The 18,019-nt window shown below is 41.0% G+C and overlaps 1 protein-coding gene across 1 annotated transcript in view; it reads right to left on the bottom strand.

Moving 5' to 3' along the window:
• The window catches only part of LOC124039733 (F-box/LRR-repeat protein 7-like), a 34,010-nt gene extending 17,683 nt beyond the window's left edge, over window positions 1-16,327 (bottom strand). Inside the window, exons 1-2 of the mRNA XM_046356021.1 lie at window positions 15,892-16,327; window positions 11,939-12,028 (exon numbers count right to left, since the gene is read on the bottom strand). Coding sequence (XP_046211977.1) covers window positions 11,939-12,028; window positions 15,892-15,928 — 127 coding nt within the window. The 5' untranslated portion in view covers window positions 15,929-16,327. The remainder of the gene's footprint in view (window positions 1-11,938; window positions 12,029-15,891) is intronic.
• Window positions 16,328-18,019: the final 1,692 nt, after the last annotated feature.

Here is an 18,019-nt window from a genome sequence, read left to right as displayed (position 1 = left end):
AGTCTCTCCTACCTTGAGTTGAATAAGTGGATGCTGAGATTGCAGTGCAGTGCAGCAGCTTGCCTGTCACCAAGGCCTTCACTACAGGAAGCAGTTACGTCACCAGACAAGCCCGAGTACAATGGAGCCTGGCGCTTCGCTTACAATGTGCATACTAGGGCAGGAAACTGTGGGAGTTTTAGAACGACCAGCATGACTTTTCTCTCCCAAACAGCCTGCTCCTCACTGAGCATGAGCAGCACCACGTGTCCTCTGGCCCCTCTGACACATACCCCCAAAACAACACTAATATCCTCAGGGCTTCAAAAAAAAGGCCTCAGTGTCTGCTCCAAGGACACACAATCCCTCCCCCTAGCCTCTCCTCACTTCGTAAATCTTCGCTGAGGAGGACTGCAGACCCTCAGATATACGACAGCCAAACCCAGGCCTGATCTGCTCCAACTTTCTCAGCTCAGAGAGAGGCCATTGTGTGTCTATGTATCACAGCACTAATTTTCCTGAACGGAGATGACATTCTGAGGCTCCAAAAGCAATTTGGCATCAGGGTAGAACTGATCCAGCCTCTTGCAAAGCGCTGACTGTAGAAACATTAGAAGCTGATGCAACATTTACAGGTTGCTAAAGCAGGATATCAAGAGGGAAAAGCAGGAAGTGCTTAATTTCTTCTAACCAACTGCTGCTCCTGGACATAGAGTGTGCTTGAGGTAGTGTACTATACATGTAGATTTAGCAATGTTTAGTTTAGTGACAGTGTGGACAGCAGGTGTGGAATGATGGCCATGATACATAGCTAGAGCTGGGGGCTGGTCCAACTCAAAAAATGACAGCCCTCCCAATGTAAAACATATTTTCACATGACCCTTCCCTTGTACTGTAAAATAAACGGAACACCCTCCCCCCACATATAATTAACTCAAAATAATGTCAACGACCATGTGTTTATAAACGTGGAAATCGTCTTTTGTCACTTCAGCATGCTTTTGTGGCACAGTTAATGCCACGCAGGGCTCCTGGCCAGATGATTGACAGTGCACTGACCACTCTCCCTGCCTGTACATTGCAATCAAAGCCGGCTGCAGGCAATGATCAGCTAGGGAGAAATGATATATATATATAATTATATGCAACGAATATGCACCACACAACCAATAAACCAAGCATACCGATTTCAGGCACTTCAATATCATGGTGTCACGATGTCAATATCAACAACAGAAAATACATCTCTCCCTACCTTGTAGGCTTACCCAGTATCAAACGCTTGTCTTGACATTCAACTTTTTGGTGTATTGTAACAGATGTCTTTTTCCATTCACCAGTTTGGACTGATTGATTGATTTTATTCGTCAGTTTAAAAAAAAGACACATATACACAAACATTTGTTTGACGGGGATTGCACAACTAAACTTATTCCATTGTGGTCCCGAGATTTTATGTAAATACATATACAATTACATAGATACAGACACATTACAGAGATAGAGAAGAAGAATTGCTCAACCTCCAGATGAGTATGAGAGGGGAGTTTAAGCTTGTTTTGCTGGTAGCATATTCTTTATTGTTTGGGGTTGCTGGTGACCCATGATGTGCAGGCATAATCAAAGTGACTTGGATTAGTGCACTTGCCAGAGTCTTTAGGGTGTCTATAGCTATGTTTCCATTCAATTGCTGACAGTATTTCATGTGGATATTCAAAAATCTTCAATATACCATTTTCCTTTACAAAATGTTTTGCGCCAGACAACATGACAGGAAAGATTTGAATTTAACAGATATATAAATTTAAAAAATACAGACACCCATATGCATTCAGATCTAAGTATTCAGACACCAAGTTGACTGTGCCTTTAAACAACTTCGAAAATTCCAGCAAATGATGTCATGGCTTTAGAAGCCTCTGATAGGCTAATTGACATAATTTGAGTCAATTGGAGGTGTACCTGTGGAAGTATTTCAAGGCCTACCTTCAATCTCAGTGCCTCTTTGCTTGCCATCATGGGAAAATCAAAAGAAATCAACCAATACCTCAGAAAAAAATTGTAGAAGTCAACAACAAGTCTGGTTCATCCTGAAGGTAGCACGTTCATCTGTACAAACAGTAGTACGCAAGTATAAACACCATGGGACCACGCAGCCGTCATACCACTTAGGAAGGAGCCACCTTCTGTCTCCTAGAGATGAATGTACTTTGGTGCGAAAAGTGCAAATCAATCCCAGAACAACAGCAAAGGACCTTGTGAAGATGCTAGAGGAAACAGGTACAAAAGTATCTATATATCCACAGTAAAACGAGTCCTATATCGACATTGCCACTGCTCCAAACCATCATAAAAAGCCAGACTACGGTTTGCAACCACACATGGGGACAAAGATCATACTTTTTGAACAAATTTCCTCTGGTCTGATGAAACAGAAATATAACTGTCTAACTGTCTGGCCATATAATGACCATCGAAAAAGGGGGAGGCTTGCAAGCCGAAGAACATCCTCCCAAGTTCCCAACCATGAAGCACAGGGGTGGCAGCATCATATTGTTGGGTGCTTTGCTGCAGGAAGGACTGGTGCACTTCACAAAATTGATGGCATCATGAGGCAGGAAAATTATGTGGGTATATTGAAGCAACATCTCAAGACATCAGTCAGGAAGTTAAAGCTTGGTCGCAAATGGGTCTTCCAAATGGACAATGACCCCAAGCATACTTCCAAAGTTGTGGCAAAATGGCTTGAGGACAACAAAGTCAAGGTATTGGAGTGGCATCACAAAGCCCTGACCTCAATCCCATAGAAAATTTGGGGGCAGAACTGAAAAAGCGTATGCGAGCAAGGAGGCCTACAAACCTGACTCAGTTACTCCAGCTCTGTCAGAAGGAATGGGCCAACATTCACCCAATTTATTGTGGGAAGCTTTTGGAAGGCTACCCGAAACGTTTGGCCCAAGTTAAACAATTTAAAAGGCAATGCTACCAAATACTAATTGAGTGTACGTAAACTTCTGACCCACTTGGAATATGAAAGAAATAAAAGCTGAAATAAATCATTCTCTCTACTATTATTCTGACATTTCACATTCTTAAAATAAAGTGGTGATCCAAACTGACCTAAGACACGTCATTTTTACTAGGATTAATTGTCAGGAATTGTGAAAAACGGAGTTTAAATGTATTTGGCTAAGGTGTATGTAAACTTCTGTCTTCAACTGTATATATTCGTCTGCATAATGGAAGAGAAGCTTAGGCCAAACCCCATAGATATATACATTTCTTTATGTCAGATGGCTACTGCGTCTGCTGTACAGATAGATATAGACGTACAGGAGGAGGGTAATTCATAAATTTTCATACAAATATACGAATATTTTGTATAAAGATAAGCATGATATTGTTAGATTATAGGAGTAACTGAAACAGTCTTCCTCAACTCAAGTTAAACTGTCGGAGTAAATTGGAGCGCCGGGGCGCACTGCCTTCATATCATAGGCCTCCAGTAGCTACATTTACATTTAGGTGGGGTGGGGTTTCTGGTGTCTCCGGAAGGTGGTGATTGACTCCGCTGTCCTGGAATCGTGAGGGAGTTTGTTCCACCATTGGGGGGCCAGAGCAGCGAACAGTTTTGACTGGGCTGAGCGGGAACTGTACTTCCTCAGTGGTAGGGAGGCGAGCAGGCCAGAGGTGGATGAACGCAGTGCCCTTGTTTGGGTGTAGGGCCTGATCAGAGCCTGGAGGTACTGAGCTAAATCTTAATAATAGCCACACCAAACCTTCACAAACATTTCTAAACTGTATTAAGGTAATATCAAAAGTAAGCCAAGCTATTGTTTATAGGGAAAATATGATTAGAATAGAGAATGTAAACCAGGGAAAAAAGACACAACTTTCCCCGGTGCTGGATGAAAAAAAACAGAACCCTCCCCAAAGCAAAAAATGTAAGTTTGGCAACCCTCCCCTATTTTGGGCCATCCCTCCCCCCAGTAAATGTTGATCTGTTCCTTAGCCATTTGCAACAGATGCACAGTAGATCGCAGCCAGTGAGGAAAGAATTCCCCAAACCATTGTGTTATGATTGGAGGAAATGTAGAGAACATCCCAGATGCTTTGCTACATGTCTTCTGCTCTGGCTTTAAAACCCCTGGATATAGGGCTGTAATTCTCGTCCATATGGCATGGTTGCTTCCACCACAGCTGTCACTTTCTCTACTGAGTAGTGACACAACCCTCAGAGCGAAAGGAAGAGATAAACCAGAGCAAGGTAAAGCCCTATATCTACATCTGATGTCATATTGGCACACAGACTCACACAGATCCAGGTGTTGTATAGCCAAAACCTGACTAGCGAGACCACATGGCGTCTTTCCCAACTCCTGTCGAACATGCTCCAGTTATAATACTGAAAAGTGGGATTCAGAGTAAAAGAAACCAACACTGCAACTGAATTCAAACAAGTGGGTCTATGTCCTGCCTTCCAGAGATAGATCATGAAAAGACTAAGCAGTAAATCAGAGAAGAATTATAATATGAAAGACTGAGGCAAACTGTGCTCCCTTCCCCTCCTCCTTGAGGAAATGACTTTTACTTGTTGTTTTTCTTTTTCTCTTGCAATCTCAACAGTCACTTTCTGTGCCTGACGCTCACATTTCCTCACTCTGGAAGTGAGGGAGAGAATGGGGGAGGGGCTGAGATAGTAGACAGAAAGGAGGTGCAATTACAACAAATATATCTCAGACTCGCATACAAACCACCTCAAGACAGCTTTTTTAAAAGTTTTATTTGTGAAACATGAGCTTGATTTGCGGTAAATAGCATGTTGGAGGGAGTAAAGTATCTAAATCAAACTAAAATAGGGCAACTATAGTTTAATAATCCATCTACCCTCCATATTGCGATGATTTAACATTGGAACACTGTGTGGCCTACATTGACAGATCCTTGCTATTTCTTTACTGCAAGGTGGCGTATTATGTATATTATCCCTTGTAGAGGAGTTGTCATAGCGTAGACCTACATGTAACTTCTTTCAAGCAGACCTCAAACACAGCTCTGCTTGGTCTGCCACTAGAAGTCAAACATGGGGTCAGGGTCTACAACGCTGGCAGTCTAGCACCTGCAAGACATTTCCATATAGAAACAGCTTCCTCCTCTAAACAAACCGCCATGCCTGTTTGAGCACCTTTCAACACAGCTGTCAGGCTGGAGGACAAATGATGGGTAGACCGCCTCTCTCGGTGTAGCTAAAACGTTCTGCTAATGCTCGGAAAACACAGCGCTGCCGCAAAAGTGTGACGTTTGCCAGGGGCCTGTGTTATTGTTTGGTTAGGGAACAACCCGCTCAATCACTAATAAATTAACTGTGTTATTTATGATCAGTGCACTGAAAACACAGAAGGTTTTGATGATAGCTGTTTATAAAAAATAAAAAATACTGTCTTGAGGAATCTTACTAGTACCCACTGGTAAGGTTTTGTAGCTTATAGTAACACTATGGAATATCCTGTGTCGTGCTGTTCATCATAACAGACCAACATCTCCTCAGACCATTTCATATCTGACAATGAAAAATCTACATGAACATACATCATATATGCACTATACTGTATATACAAAAGTATGTGGGCACCCCTTCAAATGAGTGGATTCAGCTATTTTAGCCACACCCGTTGCTGACAGGTGTACAAAATCGAGCACACAGCCATGTAATCTCCATAGACAAACATTGGCAGTAGAACAGCCTTACTGAAGAGTTCAGGGACTTTCACTGTGGCACCGTTACAGGATGCCATCTTTCCAACAATTCGGTTCATCAAATTTCTGCCCCGCTAGAGCTGCCCTAGTCAACTGTAAGTGCTGTTATTGTCACGTGGAAACATCTAGGAGCAACAACGGCTCAGCAACGAAGTGATAGGCCACACAATCTCACAGAATGGGACCGCCGAGAATCAACATCTGCACAGTCCTGTGTAGTTCAGTTGGTAGAGAATGGTGCTGTGGGTTTGAGTCCCATGGGGGACCAGTATGCAAAAAAGTATGAAAATGTAAGCACTCACCACTATAAGTCACTCTGAATAAGAGTGTCTGCTAAATGACGAAAATGTAAATTTAGGCACCTGAACTGTTTGTCGAGAGCTTCATGAAAAGGGTTTTCCATGGCTGGGCGGCCACATGATGCCAAGCGTTGACTGAAGTGGTGTAAAGTTCCCTGCCATTGGACTCTGGAGCAGTGAAAATGTGTTCTCTGGTGTGATACAACTGTGCACAAAGCGAGGTCCATACAGAAATGGTTTGTCGAGATCGATGTGGAAGAACTTGACTGGCCTGCACAGAGCCCTGACCTCAACCCCATCGAACACATTTGTCATGAATTTGAACACCGACTGCAAGCCAGGCCTAATCGTCCGACCTCACTAATGCTCTTGTGGTTCAAGTCCCCGCAGCAAAGTTCCAACAGCTAGTGGAAAGCCTTCCCAGAAAAGTGCAAACTCCATGTTAATGCCCATGATTTTGGAATGAGATGTTCGATGAGCAGGTGTCCACATAGTTTTGACCATGTAGTGTATTTACTTGAGCATACAAAATAAATGGATCATGGGTCTATGGGGCGAGTAGTTTACAAACAGCTGGAATTCAAGGGATTTATCGTCCTTTGGAGGATCAAAATGTTAACATTTTGGAGACAGCAGAGTTTTCTACATTGCACTGTTTAGACTGCACTGCTGACCCTCACTGACTTCAGAGTAGCCAAGTGGAAACACACTTCAGACTGGCCAGAGGCTGATTATTGTACAGAGGACAATAAATGTGGATTATTGGATTTGAATATATGGCTCCATATCCTGTGTGGGTTGATGAATGACAATGCCATTGCTAATTGAGAGGCTACTATGGATCTTGCGATAATCCAATAAGGAATGTATTAGGCTGGGGAAATTGGATTTGATATTGGGTATGAAATTAACTGGAAGAATAATTAGCTTGATTCCAATGGCCAACAGAGCCTGATTCCTTATCACACTTTTACATTAAAATGGCTAAATTCCACCTCATATTATTTTATCATGTTCACGAGTAGAAGACTAATGGCTACTTTTCCCTACACACTGTTTCACTTTTCTTTTGTTCCTGGTCAGACAGGAAGGAAGCGGGCATGTGTATTTTCCCCACCATTCACTGTTTCTAAGTTGCCTTCCTGGTGCCAGAACAACTTGCTGGTTGGTTTGGGGGGGATGACAACACAGAAGGTGCATGGCTTTGACATGGTCAACTTTCCAATGAATCACTCTCTTATCTGTGACTGAAGAAGCCTGATACTACTAGGCCAAGTGGGATTTTTCATTTTATCATTTCTCACTCTCAACTACATATGCGGTATCTAAAACAGCCACTGTTGCTACATACTATAGGTTCTGGGTGCTGAGATGACTAAACACTATAGGAGTTCTACACATCCTATTTCTATGGCTGAACCACATTCCACCCCAGAGTAGAACCGTGCCAAAGAAAACCCTCCAGGCAGGCTCAGACTGCAGGGCCATGGTTTAACCCATGCTGGGAGTCTTCAACCTCATCCATCCCAGGGGAGGAATGTACAGTCTGAAGCTAATAAGCAGGTCAGCTGTTTGAGCCCACAAGCTCTCCTAAATAGCCATAAAAAACACATATCACAGAATGATATTGGATGACTTCATCAAAAGGTATTTTACACTTGCTTAGATCCGCTGTGATGGAGACGAGGGGTATAACTCTTCATCTTCTTCATGTGGAAAAAAGGCATGAAGAAGTATTGCTGAACCACAAGAAGGTTCTGGGAAAACACGAGGGAGCTAAATCCCAAAGAGTGACTTGATGCAGGTGCACGGCAAGTCAATGGAATGAACAAATTCCCAAACCCTCAAATAAGCTCTGCAATAGTCTACTGCATGATGGCAATATATATCCTACAATGAAGCAAAAACAAGGTCATATCTTTAACTTCTGTGCCCCAATGTGGCCCAGTTGTATTGTGCAAAGTCTGTTTTCATCAAACACTTTAATCATGATTTCACATCTATATGTGCAGTGAGGGTTGACAACTTTCCAAGCCAAGACTGATGCAATATTATTGTTCTTCTTATGAAGGTACACAATTAAATAAGGCCACCCAGATGACTTCACATAATCCAAGTGATGCGTCATCATGAAATTACCCGTGCTGCTACTGAATGCAAACCTTAGCTAGTTCAAATAGCCTAGAGAGAGGATCCTCTCCCAATCAGCAAGTTTGGCAAAGCCAGTTTGCTTTCGTGACTCCCAAGCTCACAAGGCCAGGAAATGTGATGGACCATGCCTCCAGATCTGAGCTCTGAGCCAATGTGTGATTTTGTGCAGGAGCAGCCTGCATCCTGATTAGTTTAGAGGGCCGTGGGGCTGGGTGGAGTGTGTGTGTGTGTGGGGGGGGGCTTTGGAGTCACGAAAGCAAACGGGCTGTGGTTGTGGTGGTTCCAGACCATGTAATTACTCCCACTTAGCAGGAAGAAAAAAACAACAATTTCTGTCATAACACAGGAGCGGAATTATGGTTGGGCAGCCACCGACCGCGGCCCACTCTCCCATACAGGTTGTTCTCCTAGCTAGCAGACACACAAGGCACAATTAGTAATTTCCCATAATACCCCAGTGAAGGTTCCAGCAGCTCCTCGATGGAGAGATACTGGTGAGTCAACGTTTCCCTCTGAGCCTAATGTAGTCTGGAGAGGAACAATGCTCTGCCTTGTTTGAACCCAAGCTGAGAGTAGTAGACCAAACCTCCTGAATTGACTTGTTACAGTTCACAAATGGTTAATTGGATTATTCATTAACATTAATGAACATTAATGTTAATTACATTAGCCACTGAGTGGTCCGTTATGGAACCAGTCATTGAAAGACCTTAAGACTAATACATATGCACTAGTGATGTGTGGGTTGACTCATAACCTACAGTCCCCGTGATTATATCCACGGGGTTGGCTAATTTAGGGTCATGAAAAAAGAGAAAACTATCCATTAAAAGTCCAGAAATGTATCATTTTTGTGCAATTAATTTCTATTGGCTACATTGAGGTTTTGCTTTCATTATTTGTATCTGGCGTTAATGCGCAACCTAGGCCTTAGCTTTAGAGTCTAACTGTAGTGCGCCAAATACATGCCAAATGCTTTTGGAAACTTGGGAAGAAAAAGTTAACGTCGATCCACTGAGGCAAAAAGAATAACTCAATAACATAAAATCTGTGAATTGGAGAGTTGAAACTAAATAGAAGGGAGGGCCAGAACAGCAATCTAATGTTTGGGAAAGATTTGGTGAAGTGTTAAAAGAGGATGATAGCAGTGACGGCTATATGGCTATGTTATGTGTGATGATTGTAAGGCGGTATACAAATTCGACAATCACAAGATTGGGACTTCAAGGGAATTTTGCTGTTCAGATGGGTTAAATGGAATAGTACCCTAAATGAAATATGGACACTGACTGTAGGCCCATAACCTCTCACATAGCCTAATATAATATTTACTTCTGCAGAATTAAGCAGTTATTGCAGTAAAATGATATACCAAATATACATTTTGACTCTTTTTGAAATATTATTTATTTATTTTAGCATCTTGAGAGAATTTGGCCATGCATGGCCATGCATCAACAGTTTAATCTCTGGATTTCTTCATATATTTAAATGGGATGTGAATCAGTTCCTGCAGTAGAGTCTTTTCAATGTCTTCATTCCAACGCCTTTCATCTTGCTGGAACAGTTGCTAGCCGTTGATGCGGTTAGGGAACGTCTGTAAAGGTGCTATCTTTATCAACATCATAAAAGCTGATAGTATTTCAACCACATAAAATATTAATTCAAGCTGTCTGAAATCTTATAAAAACCTGTTGGGTCGTTTTAACAGCTTTTAAGTTCCTTAAAACCAGGCCAAACTGATCTAATTTGGAAATTTTGCATGGAAAATCTTTCCTGTATTTTTGGAATTATTTTATTTTCTACCCGGTCCCTAAATGTCTTTGCTGCAAGAGAGAAGTGGAGATGGAAGAGGAAAGCAAAAAAAAACTTTACCAATGTCAACTGCATTGAACCTTTCATTCTATCGATTTATGACATTATTCTGGTGAGCAAGGGTTTATTTACTGTAGTCTTCTAGGGCAACAAGTAATGACAGAAGGGAAGCTGAATGTATCGAATTATAGACAAGTTGACAAATAGCCTACCAAATTGTTGGAAAATATAAGCAGAAACATAAGCCTATCTAAAACATTATTTCGCCGTCTCTGACTGTACAGCGCATTTTCTCTGTATTTGCGGTTAGTGCGGGCATCAGATTTCCACTTTATCACATAGAGTCAAGGAAATGCAGGATGTGTTATTAGCAATTGCAGGCGGGCGACAAACAGCTGACCCACGCATCACTAATACACACATACATGCATATTTTTGTACGAAACAAAAATTGCATCTGATATAATATGAAGTTTCACAGCAAAATAGTCTTATTTATATTCTCTTCTCTCAGCAACACCTTGAAATGTATGACTGAGTGACAGCCAGAAGGACTGGGTAGACTATGTGTTTGTTTTCTTGTGGGAGGCTCCACAAGAATACCTCATTCCTCTCTTTCAAAGCAAATATAAAAAGATTGGTGTCCATACAATGGAGTGAGTGTGTGTGTGTGTGTGTGTGTGTGTGTGTGTGTGTGTGTGTGTGTGTGTGTGTGTGTGTGTGTGTGTGTGTGTGTGTGTGTGTGTGTGTGTGTGTGTGTGTGTGTGTGTGTGTGTGTGTGTGTGTGTGTGTGTGTGTGTGTGTGTGTGTGTGTGTGTGTGTGTGTGTGTGTGTGTGTGTGTGTGTGTGTGTGTGTGTGTGTTTGTCTAAAGATGGTTAAGAAGCCTATGCCATTTTGTCTCTTAAAAGGAAAACTGCCTGGCCTTTGTCTATGATGGGTTTGAGGAGATTGAAGCTCAGCAGAAGCTAAGTAGAGTTATATGAAACACATTCTAAACAGCTGATAGAAAACGAGACATTTAGGGTTTCATTCCATAAATGCAAGCAGTCAGTCAGCTCCTTTGGTTGACGAACTGTCAAACAGATTGACATACCCTCAAGAAAGACATATGTTACACATATTGGAGAGTACTTTTTTACCAAAGCCAGAGCGTTGCTTGGATATATGCAACTGTCTTAATATCCTGGAGATTTTATTTGATGTTTGACAACCACAAAATCGACAGGAGTTACAAACACACTAGCACAATGAAGAGCAGGCCCCTGATGTAGCTAGGTTGGCACATTGTCTGGGCATACTCACTGGGAACTGGGGTTGGAGGAAGGAGGAGAGCCACCATGGAACAATGTCTGCTTGGAAGGAGATGGTCTATTTGTGAGAGGCACAGAGCTAACCACTACACCGATGATACAACCTAATGGATCAGCTAGATGGCCATGCATTCCAGACCAAACAAAGAGCAGAAAATTGGCATCGTTTAGCTAGTCCTGCTATTGCTAGACAATGTAATACATCACAGTATTATATGTTCTCTTCAGCATTTCCCATTGGTCTTCTTTCTCTCTTCCTCTCTCTCTCCTTTTCTCTCTCGCACCGGCAGACAGACACACACACACACACACACACACACACACACACACGCACACGCACACGCACACACGCACACGCGCACACAGAGAGAGGTAAAGAGCATGCTCACTGACAACACTCAACCCTGATATTACCAGTTTGGACAAGCATTCTTCCTCTTCGAGGGGGCAGGAGTTTTGAAACAAAGCAATAGAAAAGCCTCCGGCTCCTTAGCTCTGATGAGAGCTGTGAGTTTGTTTTCAATTTAGGGTTATCCCAGGAACACACAAGTTTCTCCAAAAATAGGCAGTATTGCAGAAAGGGGATGGGGGGGGGGGGGTTGAATAATGAGCACCAGATGCCTTACCTTCGGTGGTAGCCACATTCTTTGGAGCTTTGGTCGGTGTGTGATCTGTACTCGAACTAATGTCAGAGGAGATGCTGGAGCTACCTTTACCTGTGGACAAAGAAAACATACATAGATGTTACACTCATGAAAGATTGTCAATTGATATTGATAGGGTGAGATATCTGAAAGGGTTTAACCAACAGAAGAATAGCATACTATGGAAACATGGAGAGCCATCTCTACTGCCCTTTAAGACTTCTGCCTCCCTCAGTTTCAGTTGGACATTTCACCTTGGCATGTGTTCAACATTTTTGTTGGTTGCTTCCTATGATAGTGTGTCCCTCTTCCATTTGGAATAGGAATCACGTTTCTCCTTTAACCCCTGCTTCCAAGAAAACGGAAAAGACAGAAGGGAAAGGCTGTCCTGTCAGAGAGGGAAATGAGTAATCACATACGATCCGCGATTGCAGCTTCATGGGTCCTCTTGGGGCATGCAGTGTAGTGGTCCCAGCTGTAAGCAGTATTCTGTATGTAGAATAACTAGATATATGGTCCGTACTCAGTAGTACACAGCTTAACTATATGCTGTGAGTTTAGTCTAGATGGTTGGTTTCTAGCTGTTTTCTTCTCCATGAAAAGCTGCTGATGACATGATCTTCTCTCACTCCTCTCTGAGGGCCAACAGGCTGTTAGTGGACATTATTTTTTTTAGTGCACCTCATTCCTCCGTCAGATCATAAATGCAGCCTTGTGTCTTTGCCGAGCTGAAGCGAGGTCAGTGCCTTCACCCAGCGTGAGAGCCTCCTAGGTCTTCCCAAACAGTTACACCCACACAACACACGCCTATGTACACATACTTATGCGCACATCAAGGCCACTCATGGACATGGACTAGACAACGCCAGAGAAATGTGGTTAACATGCATGAACGTTGTGAGAGGAAAGTAAGAGCGCCCCCAGGACACAGTTCAGCTTAGCCGTTGAAAAAGGCAAAGATGTCTTAACACCTCATCTGTAATGACTATACTAAAACCTACCTCACCAGACTAGTAATTTTCAAGTGCAACTTCCCCCTCCCACATAAAGTCTACACACACACCCACGCACGCACGCACGCACACACAAACACACACACACACACACAATGCAACTAATATGTCTTTCACGTTCAAACTGCTGTATGATATCGGCAACATATTGTGGTGACATCATAGAGACAGCACATCTGCTATGGTTTCCACCAAATTGAGTCACATCATCATGATAAAGAACCATATAGATGTTAAAGTAACTCTCCAGTGTTTCCAGATTTCTATGAAATATGACCTATAATTAATTACAATATGAGTGAAATAGTTTTCCTTCCAATTTTTTATTTAATAGAGTATGTTAAAATCATATTTTCTGTGTTGGTGACGGCATACACCAATCGTAAAAAAAATATTAATTTAATTAGACAGCTGATTGGTCAGCTCAACCAATGAGCCAACATAACATCATGTTCTGTAATGTAGCAACCATGTTTGAGATACAAGTTTGAGTTTTTTTTTTATCCTAATGCTTAAGAGTTTTGAAATCTGCCACACCCCCTTTGAATGAGCTTTTGTTTTGTCAAAGGAGAAAAACATGCAAATGTTTAAAAACAATATTCTATGGATTGTTTTATCTATAAAACTAACTTAAGTAGTTTTGATCACAAGCGCATTTCCATCCATGTTCACTCTTCTTCGTCGACTCTCCCCGATTAACTTTGACCTTTTTCAAAAGGAGGCAAGAGAGGTCGGAGGAGAGAGGACGCAGAAGGTGAGCAAATCTAATTGATAAAAGCCCCCCCCCCCCCGTATTTGCTGAGATATTACTGGAGAAAACATTAGTTTAACAAGACGAGAAGCATATAAGAGTTTTACAAATTGTGCCGACCTCGTGATTCCTGTCCTTGGAGGGAAATATCAGTATATAGTTGACACATTCAGAGGAAGTGGACCTGTGAAAGGCACCTGAGAAATGCTTGTTGACATTTCTGGGAAAAAAACGTCCTTTCCTGTCTTGTGCTTATATAATGTGTTGGGAGAGCATTGCTCAGTTTTAGTTACTGAAGTGTGATTTATTGTGGGGGACACTTGGAAACAGATGTGTAAAATGGACCGAAATACACTCTATAAAACACATTGATACAATTCTGTTTGACAGCCTTAATATTAATGTTAATATTAATGCTTTACTGCATAACTTGTTTGAAGGTTTTCAGCGGAGCTGCATTCAATTTATTGTGCAACAGGCTACATCCCTTGGGTAAACATAGGCTAGTTCAGAGTCATCTCCTGTGGAGCAAAATGAACAGGTATGTATCCTAAGCCACCCAAGTAGTGTTTAAGCTGATTCTCTCTCCCAAATGATTTCTGTTGTAACACAAAAATATGTATTTACATAAGGAGTGAACCACAAATGGTCTAATAAACTGGTCTGTTAAAATCTGAGGGAGAAGACTTGAGGTCTGAGGTGCTGAACTCGGCAAGAGTTGATGAGATATGCCAATCTAGAACACAGTAACAATTGGACACGTAATTAAGTACTGTAAATTAATATCCCAAATAGTCATACTTTGTAGATTTCTATATTTTGACCTTGGTAGAGAAATTATGGTATGTGTATGGTCAGTGATGGAAAAAGTACCCAATTGTCATACTTGAGTGAAAGTAATGATACCTTAATAGAAAATGAGGTCACCCAGTAAAATACTACTTGAGTAAAAGTCTAAACTATTGTGTTTTAAATAGAATTATGTATCAAAAGTAAAAGTCTAAATAATTTCAAATTCCTTAAATTTAGCAAACCAGTTGGTACAATGTTCTTGTATTTTTTTAAATTTACAGATAGCCAGGGGCACACTCCAACACTCAGACATAATTTACAAACAAAGCATTTCTTTAGTGAGTCCGCCAGATCAGAGGCAGTATGAATGACCAGGGATGTTTTCTTGATGACTGCGTGAATTGGACCATTTTCCTTGTTCTACTAAACATTCAAAATGTAATGAGTACTTTTGGGTATTAGGGAAAATGTAAGGAGTCAAAAGTACATTATTCTCACTAGGAATGTAGTGAAGTAAAAGTTGTCAAAAAATAGAAATAGTGAAGTACAGATACCCCAAAAACATGTTAAGTAGTACTTTAAACTGCTGTGTATGGTATGTGTCTCAGTCAGAAATTAGGCTATTTGGATGTAAGGGTCATCTTTTATTTTACTAGGCAAGTCAGTTAAGAACAAATTCTTATTTACAATGACAGCCAAACCCAGACGATGCTCAGCCAATTGTGCGCCGCCTATGGGACTCCCAATCACAGCCAGCTGTGATACAGCCTGGATTTGAACCAGGATATCTGTAGTGACACCTCTAGCTAGCACTGAGTTGCAGTGCCTTAAACCACTGTGCCACTCAGGAGCCCATAGGTCCTTCCACGAAATTGGTATCTTGTACATTTGCAAGACAACATAGGCTATTATCACAATTAACAATCCTCTATCTCCTCTTTTTTATGTCCCGTGATATAGGTTGTCATTATTATGCAATGAGGTCTGATGTTTACTTCCCATACAGTACAGTCCCCTCACCTGGTACAGAAGGCCTATTGGGCTATAGACTAGATGGAATGATCATGTGCATAAAATATGTCTGCCATATAACTAGTTATAGCCTACTTCACTTTAAGAGTAAACACCCTGACATGCCTTTTTGGTACAGGAAAACTCTATTTTTGTATGCAACAAAATATTTACTATTAAATAAGCAAGGATGGATAAAGGCCTTCTGAAATTAGACTAATTAATTCAGTTGTGGAACAGCACAGAAGATTCCATTATATTCTAATACAAACCCATCAATGTTGAATTCATAAAAGATAAGTTCGTTCTCAGTAGTTGGTTAATCTGGCGAATGTTTCCTTCAAAGTTTGGGCATTCCAAATACTCACCCTCACTTCCATACTGTTTCCCATTGTTCGCACCCATCCTAAAGAATGCATAATCTACATGCAGAACTCAATGGTATCCAAAAAAGCACAAATCCAGGATAAGCGTCCACACACTATCAAATATGAAAAAGGAAATGATCACACAGAACTAAGGAAATTCTAAAATAATATTTGTCATCGAATGGTTAATCCAGATGTTGACAGAATAACGGGGATAGAAGACGTTTCGATTTTTACGCAAACCAATCCAGACTAGAGTTTCCAAGACGGTACGAGAAGCGTAACTTCTCTATCAAAATAGTTTGTTTAACTCCATAACTTTGGGTCTGCATTGTTCGAATGAATCCAGCATCAGAATAATATCAAATATACGTTTTAAATGAAACCCCCTAAATGCAACCAGCTGTTGCGGGTTGCGTGCAGTCATGGAGGCGTCCAGAACCATACCCAATAACTTTTGGCAATGAAGGGAAAACGCACTCCGCTAGTCTAGATTTAAAGAGACAGTGCACCTTATTTAAAGGGAGATGATGAAATAAATCAGAGGGGACCCCTTCAGTATACAATAACCTAGGCAAAATTTTACATGAAGCAAATGATACAACATTGGCATTGCACAGCATGATAGGCTATGATGAGCACATATTAGCTTTTGGGCATGCACTATGCGATTTGAAGGACGTGCTATATATGTACATATCTATAACTGGTTGTGTTTGAATACTCATACTAGCTTCTAAATAGTTTGCAAAAAATAAACATTTATAGTATGTGACATTTCGAAAATAGTACTCTGAATGCGTTATCTAAATGGGCAATTGCGTCGATTCCCGCCATTCGTTCATTTTTGTACCGACGGTCAATTTATCTTATTATCAGCTGTTGTCAAACACGTGAGTCGGAAAAGATTCGTGAATTTTAGTAGATCAAACCCTGAAATTAGTATGCAGTTTAAGTATGTAGTATGCTAGTATGGCTATTCAGGCACGACCTCTGTCTACGTTTGTGACAATTCACTACTCTAGTAGTACTACCACCAATTTCCCGCATGAATCTCCCATGACCAGGCTCTTTTACTATACGTGGACATGGACACTATTCAAGTGTCAGTATTTAATGGGAATTACTTTCCTGAGCAGATAACAAGTGATACACATCTATTATTGGAAACGTTCCATTGTTAATAAATTTAAACAGGAATAGGAAATATCAATGATATATAAATATCTATGATATTTCTATCATCCAAAACGTTCGTTGAACTTCCTATACGTATCAAACCCTGTGGCCTTTGTGTTGTACTGACCATGGGCAAAAGTTTGCTGAATTGCACAATCCATGTTTATACACTTATCATGGAAATACTGAAGTGTGTGTCTGTTCTATTGTTCCCAAGACATAATTTAAAAGAAATAAGGAAAATAATTGGTAACACTTTACTTGATACCCAGCGTCATTACACGTTATGACACGGTCATAACCATGCCATAATATGTCTTAACGCCTGACATAACCTGTTATAATATGGTCATAACACTGTCATGACCCACATTTGTACAGCTGTTGTGACATATATTGCGTAATTGTATGGCTGGTTATGACGCCTACATTTAGAATAAAACCTGAAAATGGTTTCAACCCAGCTCAGTGCTTGCAGTGGTGGTGAAGCAGCCAGCGAGAAAATACGGAGCGTAAAGGGTTGGTAAAGTTCTCTAGTTGCGCCGTGATTGGCTCAGTGTTCTGTCACTCATAGGGACACTACATCGCCGCAAAATTTCCAGGTAGAGCTTGAAAATTCAAGCCCCTTGGGTGCTGCAATAGTTACATTAGAAGTGCCCATCCAAGAAGGCTCAAGCTTTGATTGGACTGATCATGTCAACATTACACTTTCAAAATCTTAGCTAGCAAGCTAGTAGTCATCATCATGAATCAAGTCGACAATCTACTGGCAAATCCTTTTCACTCCTTGTCATGTGAAGAGAAATAATGGATAAAACGCATCGGTGCTCATGTGCCATTGAACATAAACATATATACACTGCTCAAAAAAATAAACACTAAAATAACACATCCTAGATCTGAATGAATGAAATATTCTTATTAAATACTTTTTTCTTTACATAATTGA

Source organism: Oncorhynchus gorbuscha, linkage group LG07, assembly GCF_021184085.1.
Source record: "Oncorhynchus gorbuscha isolate QuinsamMale2020 ecotype Even-year linkage group LG07, OgorEven_v1.0, whole genome shotgun sequence".
In the NCBI taxonomy this organism is placed as follows: domain Eukaryota; kingdom Metazoa; phylum Chordata; class Actinopteri; order Salmoniformes; family Salmonidae; genus Oncorhynchus; species Oncorhynchus gorbuscha.
This window is presented reverse-complemented; position numbering and strand designations above follow the sequence as displayed.